General features: G+C 44.4%; 1 protein-coding gene across 2 annotated transcripts in view; it reads right to left on the reverse strand.

Annotated features, from left to right (window-relative positions):
* Nucleotides 1-17,049, reverse strand: part of LOC140191934 (venom factor-like) — a 264,302-nt gene that overhangs the window by 221,946 nt on the left and 25,307 nt on the right. For both annotated transcript variants that reach the window (XM_072249822.1, XM_072249823.1), the window contains exons 5-7: nt 10,404-10,498; nt 7,724-7,806; nt 6,473-6,560 (exon numbers count right to left, since the gene is read on the reverse strand). In XM_072249822.1, the coding sequence (XP_072105923.1) occupies nt 6,473-6,560; nt 7,724-7,806; nt 10,404-10,498 (266 nt within the window). The remainder of the gene's footprint in view (nt 1-6,472; nt 6,561-7,723; nt 7,807-10,403; nt 10,499-17,049) is intronic.

A 17,049-nucleotide genomic window follows, 5' to 3' on the forward strand; every position in this document is an offset into this window, starting at 1 on the left:
TCCTCGCCTCTGTGGGGTAAGTCAGGCCGTCTTTGCCGTTACCCTGCGGTTGGATCTGTCCCTTCCTGTCCTTGCCTCCATTGGGTAAGCCAGGCCGTCTTTGCCGTTACCCTGAGGCTGGACTGTTCCCTTCTATTCCCCTTCCTTCTGAAGCTTTGCCTGCAACCTGTGTCTGGAGCCTTACCTGCAACCTGCGTCTGCAACCTTGCCAAATTCAACCACCGGAGCCTTGCTGTATCCAGATAAGGGATTGTCTATCGTTGAGTTGGAACTGTCTCTGTGTCCACGCCTTCGCTTGGTAGGTCCGGACGTTTGCCGCTACCTGGTGTTGAGAACCGTCTCGTCGTGTTCAGCATTCTGTGTATGAGTCCCGACCCTACGTGCTGTTCCCAAGGAGGGGTCCCGGCTCTGTGTTCCATGTTGCTGTCTCTCAAGTCCAAGGCTCCATGTTTCCATGCTCTAGACCAAGGCGCCGAGCGTACAGTCCTCGTCGAAGGCTGCGAGCATCCAGTCCTCGTCCAAGGCTCCGAGGTTCCTGTCTCCCAAGACCACGTCATGTCAACACTCACAACACGCTGAAGGAACTCGACGTCGACCGATCTTTTCCACGGATGCTGCCCGACCTGCTGAGTTCCTCCAGCATGCTGTGAGTGTTGCTTTGACCCCAGCATCTGCAGATTATTTTGTGTTTACCACGTCATGTCTTCGCCTAGTTCCGGAGTCCGAGCCCGAGTCAAGACCCAGGTTCCAAGTCCTTGTTCAGTCTCTGGATGGGAGTCTGAATCCAAGACTCGTTATGTCCTCGCCTCGAAGAACCCAAGCCTTGTCATGTCCTCGCCTCGAGGAACCCAAGCCACAAAGAACCCAAGCCTCGAGGAACCCAAGCCATGCCCAGTCTGTAGCCACGTCATGTTCTCACCTGGTTCTGGTGTCCGACCCCAAGTCAAGACCCAGGTTCTGGGTCATTGTCCAGTCTCTGGCTCGGAGTCCAAGCCCAGGCTCCTAGTTCCCAGTTCCTTGTCCTGGTCCCGCTTGCCTAGCCAATGTCCTAGGCCAAGTCTGTGTTCTTGTCCCAACCCCTAGTCTGCATCGAGTCACGTCCCTAACTCTAGTCTCTAGTCCTGTCCTGTTCCTAGTACTTCAGTGTCTATGTCTTGCATTTGGGTCCGCCACCAGCGCCCCACCCTTGCGACAGAACGAACCTACCATACATGGGTCCAGCAACACAGACACTGTCGTCTAACTCTCGTTTTCCTGGGTTCCCTCCTAATTAAACACCGCCCACACCTGCCCGGGTCATCCTTAGTCTCCCGTGGGGGGGGGGGGGTGGGCTGCGTAATATCATGGTCCAGTCCATGAAGTCTGCATTCCGGTTCTTGGTCCGACCCGTGGACTCCGGACTCCAGGTCTTCCGGCTGTCCCTTGTTTCAGTTGGGCTTAATCTTAGGCACCTGATGCTCGTCTTGGGGCTGCGAACATAACTGGCTCTGGATTCGAGTGTGGGTGCTGGTTCGTCTCGTCAGTATCCCATCCTCGCCTCTGTGGGGTAAGTCAGGCCGTCTTTGCCGTTACCCTGCGGTTGGATCTGTCCCTTCCTGTCCTTGCCTCCGTTGGGTAAACCAGGCCGTCTTTGCCATTACCCTGAAGCTGGACCGTTCCCTTCTATTCCCCTTCCTTCTGAAGCCTTGCCTGCAACCTGTGCCTGGAGCCTTGCCTGTAACCTTGTCGAGTTCAACCACCGGAGCGAGACAGAAGCCTTGCTGTGTCAGGATAAGGAACTGTCTATCGTTGAGTTGGAATTGTCTCTGTGTCCACGCCTTTGCTCGGTAGGTCCGGCCGTTTTCTGCTATCTAGTGTTGGGACCCGTCTCGTCGTGTTCAGCATTCTGTGTATGAGTCCCGGCCCTACGTTCTCTTCCCAAGGAGGGGTCCCGGCTCTGTGTTTCATGTTCCTGTCTCTCAAGTCCAAGGCTCCGTGTTCCCATGCTCTGGACCAAGGCTCCGAGCGTACAGTCCTCGCCCAAGGCTGCGAGCATCCAGTCCTCGTCCAAGGCTCCGAGGTTCCTGTCTCCCAAGACTACGTCTTCTCCTAGTCTTCTCCTAGTTCATGTCTTCTCCTAGTTCCGGAGTCCGAGCCCGTGTCAAGACCCAGGTTCTTGATCCTTGTCCAGTCTCTGGCTCGGAGTCTGAACCCAAGCCTCGTCATGTCCTCGCCTCGAAGAACCCAAGCCTCATCATGTTCTCGCCTCGAAGAACCCAAGCCTCGTTATGTCTTCGCCTCGAAGAACCCAAGCCTCGTCATGTCTTCGCCTCGTAGAACCCAAGCCTCGTCATGTCCTCGCCTCGTAGAACCCAAGCCTCGTCATGTCCTTGCCTCGAAGAACCCAAACCTCGTCATGTCCTCGCCTCAAAGAACCCAAGTCTCGTCATGTCCTCGCTTCGAGGAACACAAGCCTGGAGGAACCCAAGCCACTAGGAACCCATCCACGAAGAACCCAAGCCTCGAGTAACCCAAGCCACGAAGAATCCAAACCTCGAGGAACCCAAGCCATGTCCAGTCCTGTAGCCACGTCATGTCCTCGCCTAGTTTTGGGGTCCAAGCCCGAGTCAAGACCCAGGTTCTGGGTCCTTGTCCAGTCTCTGCCTTGGAGTCCAAGCCCAGGCTCCTAGTTCCCAGTTCCTTTTCCTGGTCCCACTTGCCTAGCCAATGTCCTAGGCCAAATCTGTGTTCTTGTCCCAGCTCATAGTCTGCATCCAGTCACGTCCCTAACTCTAGTCTCTAGTCCTGTCCTGTTCCTAGTACTTCAGTGTCTGTGTCTTGCATTTGGGTCCGCCACCAGCGCCCCACCCTTATGACAGCTTGTGCTTGGGTGTTGTGTAATCTTAGATTGGGTGTTGTGTAATAACTCAGATTTTATTAATCACCTTATTGTAAAGGAACCCTTTGGAGGCATTGATCATAATATGATTGAATTTATAATGCAATTTGAGAGGGAAAGCATAAGTCAGGTGTATCAGTATCACAATAGAATAGAGGGAATTACAGAGTCGTGGGAAGAGATGCCCAGTTGGTTTGGAGGGGGACACTAGCAGGTAGGATGGCAGAACAGAGGTGGCTGAAGTTTTTGGGAATAGTTCACAAGATGCAGGGATAGATATGTCCCACAGATGAAATTCTCAAATGGCAGGGCTAGGCAACCATGGCTGACAAGGGAAGTTAAGGACTGCACAAAGCCAAGGAAAGAGCATATTAGGTAGCAAAAGTGAATGGGAGGTTGTCTGACTGGGAATTTTTTAAAATTCAACAAAAGGCAACTAAAAAACCTGCAAGAAGGGAAAAGATAACATATGAGGGCAAACTAGCCGATAATATAAAGCAGGATACTAAAAGTATTTTTCAGTTATATAAAGAGGAAAAAGGAGGTGAGAGTTGACGTTGGACCATTGGGAATGATGATGGTGAGGTGGTAATGGGGGACAAAGAGATGGTAGATGAATTTCATAAGTACTTTGCTTCAGTCTTTACTGTGGAAGACACTAGCTATATGCCAAAGGTCAGTGGCTGTCAGAGAGCAGGAGCGAATATCATTGCTATTACACAGGAAAAAGTGCAAGGCAAACTGAAAGGTGTTGAGGTGGATAAATCACCTGGACCAGATGGACTCTATCCCAGAATCCTGAAAGAGGTTGCTGAAGAGATGACAGATGCATTAGCCCTGATCATTCAAGAATCACTTGATTCTGGCAAGGTCATGGAGGAAGACAAAAGGGAGGAAATTATAGGGCAGTAAGCCTAACCTGAGTGTTTGGGGAAGTGTTGGAGTCCCTTACTATGGAAGCTAATGATAAAATAAGTCAAAGTCAGCATGGCTTCTGTAAAGGGAAATTTTGCCTGACAAATCTGTTAGAATTCTTTGAGGAATTAATGAGTAGGGTGGACAAAGAAAAGGCAGTGGATGTCATTTACTTAGATTTCCAGAAGACATTTGATAAGGTGCCTTACATGAGACTGTTTAACAAAATAAAATCTTATGGTGTTACAGGAAATATACTGATATGGATAGAGAAATGGGTGACAGGCAGAAGACAGTGAGTTTGAATAAAGGGGGCCTTTTCTGGTTGGCTGCCAGAGACTAATGGTTTTCCTCAGGGGTAAGTATTGGGACCACTACTTTTCACATTGTTTGTCAATGATTTAGATAATGGACTTGTGACAAAGTTTGCGGATGATATGAAGATGGGTGGAGGGGTAGGTAATGCTGAGGAAGCAATGTAAATGCAGCAGGTAGACGAATTGGAAGAATTGACATAAAAGTGGCAGATGGAATACAGAGTTGGGAAATATATGATAATGCATTTTGGTTAAAGGAACAATAATGCAGACTATTATTTAAATAGGGAAAAAATTGAAATATCCCCGGTGCAAATGTATGTGGGAGTCCTCATGCAAGACTTCCAAAAGGTTAATTTACAGGTTGAGTCTGTAGTAAAGAAGGCAAATGCAATGTTGGCATTTATTTCAAGGGGAAAAGAAAATTAAAAAAAACAAGGAGATAATGCTGAAGCTTTATGAGACACTAGTCAGGCTGTACTTGGAGTGTTTTCAGCAGATTTGGGCCCTTTATCTCAGAAAGGATGTATTGTCATTGGAGAGAGTCCAGAGGAGGTTCACGAGGATGAATGCGGGAGTGAATGGGGTTAACATACAGGGAGTGTTTGGTAGCTTTGGGTTTGTACTCATTGGAAGTTAGAAGAATGTGTGGGGATCTCATCGAAACTTACTGAATGTTGAAAGGATTAGATAGATGGATATGGAGAGGATGTTTCCTCTGGTGGAGGTATCCCAAATTAGAAGGCACAACATCAAGATTGAGGGGAGACCTTTTAGAACAGAAGTAAGCAATAATTTTTTAGACAAAATGTGGTAAATCTGTGGAATGCTCTGCCGCAGACTGCAGTGGCGGCCAGGTCTCTGGGTATATTCGAAGTGGAAGTTGATAGACTCTTGATTGGTTGGGGCATCAAGGGATATGGTGAGAGGGCAGGTGTATGGGTTGAATAGGGTCTGGCTTCAGCCATGATGAAATTGCAGAGCGGACGATGGGCTGAATGACCTAATTCAACTCCTATGTCTTATGGTCTTATAATACTGATACACCTGACTTTATCTTCTTCCTCTCCAACTGCAGGGTGAATTCTATCATTTTATGATCACTATCTCTTAATGCTTCCTTTACCTTAAGTTCTCAAATCAATTCTGGTTCATTACACAACATTCAAACTAGAATTGCCTTACCACATCTGCGCTTAACCATAGGCTGCACTAAAATATCATATCGTGGGCATTCTACAAATTCCCTCTCTTGATTCAACTTGATTTTCACAATCTACACTCATCAACCTGACTTACCTGCATATTGAAATCCCCCATCACTATGGTAACATTGCCCTGTTTACATGCTTTTTCTATCTTTGATTGTAATTTGTATCCTATATCTTGGCTATGATTTGAAGGCCTGTATATAACTCCCATCAGGGTCTTTTTACCCTTGCAGATTCTTAACTCTACCCTCAAGGATTCTATATCTTCAGATCCTATGTCCTCTCTCTAAGGATTTGATTTTTTTTTACCAACAGAGACTGTCCTTTCAATACAAGGTGCATCCTTGAATGTTAAGCTTCGAACTGTGAACTTCATTCAGCCATGACGCAGTGATGCACACTGGAAATCTCTAATTGCGCTACAAGATTATTGACCTTATTCCATATACTGCGTGCATTCAAAGACATTTGGTCCTTGATTCATCACCTTTTCAATTTTACCTCCATGTTACACTTCAACTCGTACCAGTTTTACCCTATCTCCAGCCTCAGTACACACTGAATCTATTTGTGTAGCAATTGCCCTATCCTCAGCCCTATCATTCAGTTTCCCACTCTCATGCCAAATTAATTTAAACCTTCTCCAACAGCTCCAGAAAACCTGCCTGCAAAGATATTTGTTCCCAAAGCCTCAGGTATAAACTGTCCTTTTTGTACAAGTCAAAGCTTCCCCTGAAGAGATCCTAATCACCCAGAAATATGAAACCCTGCCCCAGCACTAATTCCTCAGCCACACAGTCATCTGCCAAATCATCCTATTCGATGGCTGCTCTGCTGATACTTCCCTTCTTTTTACTGGCTCAGATAAAACTCACTCCTGATGAGACTTACAGTTTTCAAATGGCTCCCGCCCTGCATGATGACACTTTCTCACTCACTACTTCAAACAAGTATGCCCTTGAAATAAAACAGTGGTTTATTCAGTTTCCAAGTCAACACTGGCCAACACACAACTCCACTACAATTTCCATGTCATTTAAATCAATGCAGAAATGAGAGTAACACTACACCCAAATTATGCACAGGTGATGCCAACAACTCTCTCCCAATTTATTCAAAAAACCCATTTTCTGATAGAAGGCAATACCAACCTTGCAGTGACTGTAACGTTCAATTCCGTGTCATCAACATAGAAAAATGGCTGTTTTGAAGCCAAGGTAACTTCAAAGCTTGGCAACACTGATGAAGATACAAGAAAAACAGTCATGTTTAACCCCATGAACAATGCAAGGAGCTTCAAAGGACTTGGACAATGAAAATCTGTATCACTTCTTATCATGTCATCCTCAAAATTCTTTATAACAAATGGATTAATTACTATTGCAAAAATTACAACCCATGATTAATTCAGATTCCATTTAAATGTTGCCTTTAATTTAGCAAAATGGCTCCATTTGGATCTCAATAATGCAATCTTGTATGCTAAAAACAGGATTAAAAACAAACTTATTTAAGAGATACTCAATAAATTAGACACTATTCCAATTTTGGAGAAAGATAATCAATTTGAAACATTTTTATCTCTCCATAATTGCTGTTTGACCTGCTGAGTATTTCCAAAACTTGGCTTTTATTTCAGATGTCCAGCACCTGTGCTATTTTGCATTAGAATATATTGATGTATGTGACAATGGGTTGGTCAAGCTGGAGATACAAAGGGTGTCCCAAAAATGTAGAAATGTTTAAAGAAACAACTGCAGAAATTGGGGTCTTGGCAGGTGAAGGATTGACCTGCAATTGTTGGAACAATAGCATTCATAGACATTAAAGAAGCAGATGTTGGAGGAATGAAGATACCCCAGAGGAGTAGAGAGCTGAAGAAAACTATGGTGGGTTGAAATTATAGGTTGAAATTACACCACACTCCAAGGAGAGCAGATTAATTGGAAGTAATTAAATGTGACCTTCTTAGGTAGGGATCCGTGAACTGGTCTGGGTATTGTTACAGCAGATCGTTTTAAAGCGTGTTTCAGGAACAGGCATTATAAACGAACTGTTGGTGCTCTCGTTCAGCTTTCTGCAATGTGAATACAGTTATCACTTCCGTCTAATAGATGTGCTGCATGCTTGAATCTTGTTCGTGGATATCATAAGATGGGGCATTTGTAGAGTAGAGAGGAAAGGACCTACAAGAACGTTAAGAACTGAATTATATACCATCATCCAAAATACTTGCTTTTACATGCAATTGACAGAAGACGTATCAAGGCAGAAACAACAAATCACATAAAAACACTTTCCTCTAGGTTTCATGTCAGCTATAATCTTTATATCATAGGAAACCATACTTTTACCTTTAATTTCATTTACTATGTTTAAGTACAATATTTAATTTGCCTCACCATATTCTTTCACTTCAAATTGAGTTGTGAAATTTGCATCAGGGGCATTTTCGTATCTTGCAATAATCTTCCATATTCCAATACTGCAAAATATATTTGATATTAAACTACTGAATTATATGAAATTTTTGCCAAGTTTTTGAATATTTTTTGTTAACAAACCAACTTCTAATAAAAATATTTTCTCCTTGAAAACCAATAAAATGCTTCTGTTCACTACTGTACTGACTTACTGTGAGATATTCTAAAAGACACAAATAAATTAGATTAGAAAACAAGTCTGGAACACACTGAGATTATTGGACACATTAACTAAAGCTGACAAGGTGAAATGCAGCTTGGGAAAATTGGGAGAGGATATTTTGACTCCAAATAACAAACCACTTCTGCCTGAAATACACAGGAAATGGCCAAAATTCAAAAAGCCTTTGTAAAATAAATTCATTATTGGGATCATCCAATTCAAAGTGTAGGAGTGGATTGGGAAAAAGAAGATAAGCACAGTGGTCTTTATACTACCTTGGGGAACTTGTGCTATGTGTAATATATATTGTGTTATGTGGGAACTATAGACCTGTGAGTCTTACGTCGTGGCCTGCAAATTACTGGAAAGGATTCTTAAGGATAGGATCTACGAGCATTTGGAGAAGTACAGTCTACTCAAGGATAGTCAACTTGGCTTTGTGAAGGGAAGGTCGTGCCTCACAAGCCTAATTGAGTTTTTTAAAGAGATAACAAAATAAATTGATGAGGGTAGGGCGGAAGATGTGGTCTACATGGATTTTAGCAAGGCATTTGACAAGGTCCCCCAGGAGAGACTCATCCAGAAAGTCATGAGGCATGGGATCAGTGGAACGTTGGCTGTTTGGATAAAAAAATTGGCTTACAGGAAGAACGCAGAGGGTAGTAGTGGAAGGAAAGTATTCTGCCCGAAGGTCAGTGACTAGTGGAGTGCCACAAGGATCTGCCCTGGGACCCGTACTCTTTGTGATTTTTATAAATGACCTGGATGAAGAGGCGGAAGGATGGGTAAGTTTGCGGATGACACGAAGATTGGAGGAGTTGTGGATGGAGCTGTAGGTTGCCAAAGGCTACAAGAGGATATAGACAGTATGCAGAGTTGGGCAGAAAAGTGGCCGATGGACTTAAATCCGGATAAGTGTGAGGTGATTCATTTTGGAAGGATAAACCAGAAGGCTGAGTACAGGGTTAATGGTCGGTTAATTAAGAGTGAGCTATGCACCTAGTTAGAAGAGACATGATGAACTTGGACGTTGCACCATGTGCCTGGACCTGCCCAAGGCCTCCGCCCAAGGAAGGGCCGAGCTCGAAGAAGTGGCCATGGCTGGAGGCCGACACGGCCTCAGACTCGAGATCGGCGGGGGCGGCGGCGGGCGGTGCCAAGGCGGCCAGCGAGAACAAACTGGAGGAGAGGCTGTACTCGGTGCTGTCGCAAGATCGAAGAAGATTGCGGTGCATAGCCGCCAACCCTGGATTCGGGACGGCACCCACTGACATGCTGACTGTCTTAAGAGTGTGGATGAACAGAGGGACATTGGGATTCAAATCCATACATCCCTCAAGGTTGCTGCACAGGTTGATAGGATAAGAAAGCCCATGGGATGCTAGGCTTCATTAATAGGGGGATTGAGTTCAAGAGTAGAGAGGTCATGTTGCAACTCTACAAATCTCTGGTGAGACCACACTTAGAGTATTGTGTTCAATTCTGGTCACCTCATTATAGGATGGACGTGGAACATATGGAGAGGGTGCAGAGGAAATTTACCAGGATGTTACAAATCTTATGAGGCAAGGTTAGCAGAGCTGGGACTTTTCTCTTTGGAGCATAGAAGGATGAGAAGGGACTTGATAGAGGTCTACAAGATTATGAGAGGCATAGATAGGGTGTATAGCCAGTACCTTGTTTCCAGAGCACGAATAGCAAACACAAAAGGGCATATGTACAAAGTTAAGGGAGGGAAGCTTAGGGGAGACATCAGGGGTAAGTTTTTTACACAGAGGATTGTGGGTGGCTGGAATGACTTGCCAGGGATGGTGGCGGTGGCTAACACATGAGGGATATTGAAGAGCCTCTTGGACGGGCACATGGATGAAAGAAAAATAGAGGGTTATGGGGTAGTATGGGTTTAGTACTTTTTTTTTAGGAATATATAGGTCGGCACAACATCAAGGGCCAAATATAAGAAATAAGAGTCTGCTGTGCAGCTATGGAGCCTTGTCTACCATTTAATAAGATTGTAACAGATCTGATCCTGGCAATCCGTGCTAGACATTGCTATAGAACTAAAATTCATCCAAATCTGCAAGAATATATACACTGATTCCGTTCCCAGAGTTCTGAGGTTAAGAAGTTTGAATGAGAAGAAATTCCCCCTCATTTCCATTTAAACAGACAATACCTTACTCTGAAAACATGCCCCCAGTTCTAGATTTTTTAATAATATGAAATGTCTTCCCAAATCCACTCAGAATTTGATGCTACCCAATGACTGTATGATTTGTGCAGATGGAGTATTATCTCGGATTTCCATGAAATCCCCCCCCCCCCCACCACAGCAATCTCAGTTTCATTAAGATCTTCTTTAATTCTTTTTAAGGTTTAATAAACAAAGGCCCAAGATCTCTGACAGTAATCTCTGTGGCAAGAATTTGTAAATACTTCACAATCTCTGGTATTTTATAGGTGCTTCCAATAATTCCACCGGCTTCATTCATAATGACTTCTTTCTGTTCTACGATAATATCTTGTGGATTCTGAAATTAGAATTAGATGTCAGAATAAATTGGAGTATTAATTATACAAATCCTGCAGTCACATACTGAAGTGATGATTCACACAATTCAGAAGCTGCCGAGGTCATCACTTTGTAAGGTCGTCTGGCAGCGGTAGTTTGGGGCAGTCAAAGTCCAAGGCTTTGTCAGCTCAAAAATGCGTGCACACCATACGCACTCCTGTCATCTCAGATCTCAAAAGATAATCAATTGGACTACACGTCACTTTGGAAAAGAGAGGAGGGGGGAATGGCATTGAGCAACAGGGAGGATTTCTAATACTCATGTTAAGTTTCTAAAACCCTAACAACCCTGAGAAGTTAAGAAACAGAAGCAGCAATGGAGCAGATGACCCCTCCTTCCTGCAGTATCATTCAGACAAATCATTGACAAGCTAAACTTGTCCACTTTCCCAAGCTCAATACCTTGGTTTCTCCAATATTCCAGATATGCACCTACTTTAGATTTCGACATTTACAATGACTCTGCATGTTTCTTCTGACCTCAGTCCAGCATAAAATAACCACTTATGTGGAGACTGTGGTTCCAAATTATTCCTCCAAAGCAAGCATGCTCCTAGCATCTACCCAGTGAAGCCATTTTAAAACTTGCATCCTTTGATCATATAGCCTATTGTTCTTCTAAAGTGCAGGCCAAATTTACTTAATATTTTCATTCTAAGACAATTTTTTCAATGACTATTTGCTATAGTTTCATCTACATTAAGACCCAGTGTTGTTGTGATCCTCCTTAAGATCATAGCACAGAATCTGGCCCTTTGGCCCATCTATTCCATGCTGAAATAATTTAAACTTCTTACTCACATTGATATGCACTGGTATCACAGCCCTCCAAAACCCTACCATCCATGCACCCATCCAAACCTCTCTTAAATGTTGAAATCAAGCCCACATGCACCACATGCTGGGAGCTCATTCCACACTCTCATAACCCTCTGAATGAAGACGTTTCCTCTTATGTTCCCCTTAAACTTTTCACCTTTCTCCCTTAACCTATGACCTCTTGTTGTAGTCCCACCCAACCTCAGTGGGAAAAAAAGTCAGCTTGCATTTACCCAATCTATACCTCTCACAATTTTGTATACGTCTATCAAAACTCCTCTCAATCTTCTACATTCCGAAGAATACAGTCCTAACCTATTCAATCTTTCATTATAACTTGTGTCCACCAGACCTGACAACATCATCATATATTTTCTCTGTACTCTTTCAAACTTATCTACATCTTTTCTGTAGGTAAGTGACCCAAACTGCACACAATACTCCAAATTAGGCCTCACCAACATCTTATACTACTTCAACATAACATTGCATCTCCTGTATCAATACATTAATTTATGAAGGTCAATGCTTTCTTTACAACCCTAATAGGTGATGCTACTTTCAATTAATTATGGACCGGTATCCCAGATCCCTTTATTCTACTACACACCTCAGTGTCCTACCGTTCACTGTCTAAGACCTACCCTAGCTAGGCTAATCGAAGTGCAAAACCTCACATTTGTCTGCATTAAATTTCATCTGCCATTTTTCCAAATGATGCAGGTCCCTCTGCAAGCCATTATAGCCTTCCTCACTGTCTAATACATCACAAATCTTGAGGTCATCCACAAATATGCTTGGCCAGTTAACCACATGATCATCCAGATTATTGATAAAGATGAAGAAACAGGAATGGACCAGCACTAATCCCTGTGACATACCATTAGAAACACAGAAACATAGAAGACCTACGGCACATTACAGGCCCTTCGGCCCACGAATCTGTGCCGAACATGTCCTTACCTTAGAACTACCTCGGCTGACCCATAGCCCTCTATGTTTCTAAGCTCCTTGTACTTATCCAGGAGTCTCTTAAAAGACCCTATCGTTTCTGCCTCCACCACTGCTGTTGATAGCCCATTCCACGCACTCACCACTCTCTGTGGAAAAGAAATTACCCCTGACATCTCCTTTGTACCTACTTCCAAGTACCTTAAAACTGTGCCCTCTTGTGTTAGCCATTTCAGCACTGAGAAAAAGCCTCTGACTATCCATACGGTCAATGCCTCTATCAGGTCACCTCTCATCCTCTATCGCTCCAAGGAGGAAAGACAGAGTTCATTCAACCTATAATTATAATAACAGGTTATTAAGAAGGCAAATGGAATGTTGACCTTTATTGCTAGAGGGATTGAATTCAAGAGCAGGGAGGTCATGCTGCAACTATACAGAGTACTGGAGCGTCTGCACCTGGAGTACTGTGTGCAATTCTGGTCTCCATACTTGAAGAAGGATATACTGGCTTTGGAGGCTGTGCAGAGGAAGTTCACGAGGTTGATTCCAGGGATGAACGGGTTAACCTATGAGGAGAGATTGAGTCGCCTGGGACTATACTCTCTGGAATTCAGAAGAATCAGAGGAGATCTTATAGAAACATACTAAATTTTGAAAGGGATGGATAGGATAGAAGTAGGAAAGTTGTTTCCATTGGTAGGTGAGACTAGAACTAGGGGACATTGCCTCAAGATTCAGGGGAGAAGACTTAGCATGGAGATGAGGAGAAACTTTGTGAAGATGCAAAAGGATTTAGAAGGAGTGGATTGGGACAATTTCTTCTATGGGAAGGATGTAATAGAGAAATGGAGGTCATTTAAAGGTGAAATTTTGAGGGTACAGAAACATTATGTTCCTGTTAGGTTGAAAGGAAAGGTTAAAAGTTTGAGAGAGCCGTGTTTTTCAAGGGATATTGGAAACTTGGTTCGGAAAAAGAGAGAGATCTACAATAAATATAGGCAGCTTGGAGTAAATGAGGTGCTCGAGGAATATAAAGAATGTAAGAAGAATCTTAAGAAAGAAATTAGAAAAGCTAAAAGAAGATATGAAGTTGCTTTGGCAAGTAAGGTGAAAATAAATCCAAAGGGTTTCTACAGTTATATTAATAGCAAAAGGATAGTGAGGGATAAAATTGGTCCCTTAGAAAATCAGAGTGGACGGCTATGTTCGGAGCCAAAAGAGATGGGGGAGATTTTGAAGAATGTCTTTTCTTCGGTATTCACTAAGGAGAAGGATATTTAATTGGGGTGTAAGATAAGGGAAACAAGCAGGGTAGTTATGGAAACTATGATGATTAAAGAAGATGAAGTACTGGCGTTTTTAAGGAATATAAAAATGGATAAGTCTCTGGGTCCTGACAGGATATTCCCGAGGATCTTGAGGAAAGTTAGTGTGGAAATAGCAGGGGCTCTGACAGAAATATTTCAAATGTCATTAGAAACGGGGATGGTGCCGGAGGATTGGCGTATTGTTCATGTTGTTCTATTGTTTAAAAAGGGTTCTAAGAGTAAACCTAGCAATTATCGGCTTGTGTGTTTGACGTCAGAGGTGGGTAAATTGATGGAAAGTATTCTTAGAGATAGTATATGTAATTATCTGGATAGACAGGGTCTGAATAGGAACAGTCAACATGGATTTGTGCGTGGAAGGTCATGTTTTGACAAATCTTACTGAATTTTTTGAAGAGGTTGCTCGGAAAGTTGACAATGGTAAAGCAGTGGATGTTGTCTATATGGACTTCACTAAGGCCTTTGACAAGGTTCCACATGGAAGGTTAGTTAGGAAGGTTCAATCGTTAGGTATTAATATTGAATTAGTAAAATGGATTTAGCAGTGGCTGGATGGGAGACGCCAGAGAGTAGTGGTGGATAACTGTGTGTCAGATTGGAGGCCGGTGACCAGCGGTGTACCTCAGGGATCTGGACTGGGTCCAATGTTATTTGTCATATACATTAATGATCTGGATGATGGGGTGGTAAATTGGATTAGTAAGTATGCAGATGACACTAAGATCGGTGGAGTTGTGGATAATAATGTCGGTTTTCAAAGCTTGCAGAGAGATTTAGACCAGTTAGAAGAGTGGGCTGAAAGATGGCAGATAGAGCTTAATGCTGATAAATGTGAGGTGCCACATTTTGGTAGGACTAATCAAAATAGGACATACATGGTAAATGGTAGGGCATTGAAGAATTCAGTAGAACAGAGGGATCAAGGAATAATGGTGCATAGTTCCCTGAAGGTGGAATCCCATGTGGATAGGGTGGTGAAGAAAGCTTTTGATATGCTGGCCTTTATAAATCAGAGCATTGAGTATGGGATTTGGGATGTGATGTTGAAATTGTCCAAGGCATTGTTAAGGCCAAATTTGGAGTATTGTGTACAGTTCTGGTCACCGAATTATAGGAGCGATGTCAACAAAATAGACAGAGTACAGAAAAGATTTACTAGAATGTTACCTGATTTCATCTCCTAAGTTACAGAGAAAGATTGAACATGTTGGGTCTTTATTCTTTGGAGCGTAGAAGGTTGAGGGGGGACTTGATAGAGGTGTTTAAAATTATGAGGGGGATTGATAGAGTTGACGCGGATAGGCTTTTTCCATTGAGAGTGGGGGATATTCAAACAAGAGGACGTGAGTTGAGAGTTAAAGGGCAAAAGAGAAGGGGAAACATGAGGGGGAACTTCTTTACTCAGAGAGTGGTAGCTGTGTGGAACGAGCTTCCAGCAGAAGTGGTTGAGGCAGGTTCGATGTTGTCATTTAAAGTTAAATTGGATTGCTATATGGACACGAAAGGAATGGAGGCTTGTGGGCTGAGTGCAAGTCGGTGGGACTAGGTGAGAGTAAGAGTTCGGTACGGAATAGAAGGGCCGAGATGGCCTGTTTCCGTGCTGTAATTATGATATAGTTATATGGTTAAACTGTTTTTCCTAGAGAGTGGTGAATCTGTGGAATTCTCTGCCCCGGGAAGCGGTTGAGGCTTCTTGACTAAATATATTAGCCGGTCGACTCTCCCGTCCATTCTGCTCTCCAGTGTCTGCGCCCTGGAAAATAAATTGGACTATATGCGACTTCAACGAAATACTCGGCGGGAGCACAGAGTTTGCTGTGCATACGTTTTTAGAGACATGGCTCAGCAGTTCCGGATGCCGCCATTCAGCTGGACGGGCTTGTGTTGTTTCGAGCAGATACAGATGCAGCTCTCTCCGGTAAGACTCGCGGTGGTGGCTTGTGTGTTTACATCAATACGGAATGGTGCAAGAACTCTGAGTTGGTTTCCAGATATTGCTCATCGCTAGTGGAGTTTGTGACTGTTAGATGCAGACCATTTTATTCACCACGGGAATTCACCACTGTCATTATAGTCAATGTCTACATCCCCCCAGCGCTAATGCTAAGGAGGCGCTCTGTGAACTGCATGGGGTTATTAGCGAACTGCAGAAGGCACACACTGGTGGACTGTTTATTGTCACTGGAGATTTTAATCACGCTAACCTTAAGTCAGTGCTCCCCAGATTCCATCAGAACGTGGACTTCGCAACGAGGGGGGAGAACGCATTGGACCTTGCTTACACAAACATTCCGGTCACGTACCGGGCGGGGCCCCGCCCCACCTCGGTAACTCAGTCCACATCTCCGTTATGCTAATCCTAGCATACAGACCGCTCGTCAGGTGCTCCAGACCAGTTCAGAAGCAGGTGAAAATCTGGCCAGCAGGAGCCTTCTCTGCTCTTCAAGACTGCTTTGAGCACACTGACTGACACATGTTCAGGGAGGCTGCAACCGATGGCGACTCCAGCCACTTAGAGGAGTACACGGCATCAGTGACTGGCTACATCATCAAGTGCATCGATGACGTCACTGTGGCCAAGACCATCACCACACGCTCTAACGAGAAGCCATGGATGACCGCGGAGGTGTGTGCGCTGCTGAGGACCCGTGAGCAGGCGACAAGGCAGCCCTAACAACAGCGAAGGCCAAACTGTCCCGGGACATCAGAGAGGCAAAGCGTGCACATGCCCAGCAAATCCACAGCCACTCTCAGGACAGCGGAGACACGCGGCGCCTGTGGAAGGGCATTCAGAACATCACCAACTACAAGACAACACCACCTGCCTGTGCTGATGATGCCTCCCTCCCAGATGCGTTGAACAACTTCTACGCTCGGTTTCAGGCGGGAAATGACATGGCGGCGAGGAAGACCACTCCTCCTCCCAATGACCAGGTGCTATGTCTTACCGTGGACGATGTGAGGAGAACCCTGCGCAGGGCCAACCCACGGAAGGCTGCTGGACCAGACAATATTCCTGTCTGAGTGCTCAGAGGATGTGCAGATCAGCTAGCTGAGATTCTCACTGACATTTTCAACATCTCCGAGCAGCGCTATCGCTTCTCCGTGCTTCAAGGCCGCCGCCATCGTCCCTGTGCCGAAGAAGTCTTCAGTGTCCTGCCTCAATGATTACAGTCCCGTTGCACTCACATCCATCATCATTAAGTGTTTCGAGAGGCTCGTCATGAGACACATCAAGACCCTGCTACCCCCCTCACTGGACCCCCGGCAGTTCGCGTAGTGTCCGAACCGTTCAACAGACGATGCCATTGCCAACACCCTCCACCTGGCCGTATCCCACCTGGACAAAAAAGACACGTACTTTCGAATGCTGTTCATAGACTTCAGTTCAGCATTCAACACATTTATT

This window comes from Mobula birostris, chromosome X (assembly GCF_030028105.1).
Source record: "Mobula birostris isolate sMobBir1 chromosome X, sMobBir1.hap1, whole genome shotgun sequence".
Classification (NCBI taxonomy): Eukaryota; Metazoa; Chordata; class Chondrichthyes; order Myliobatiformes; family Myliobatidae; genus Mobula; species Mobula birostris.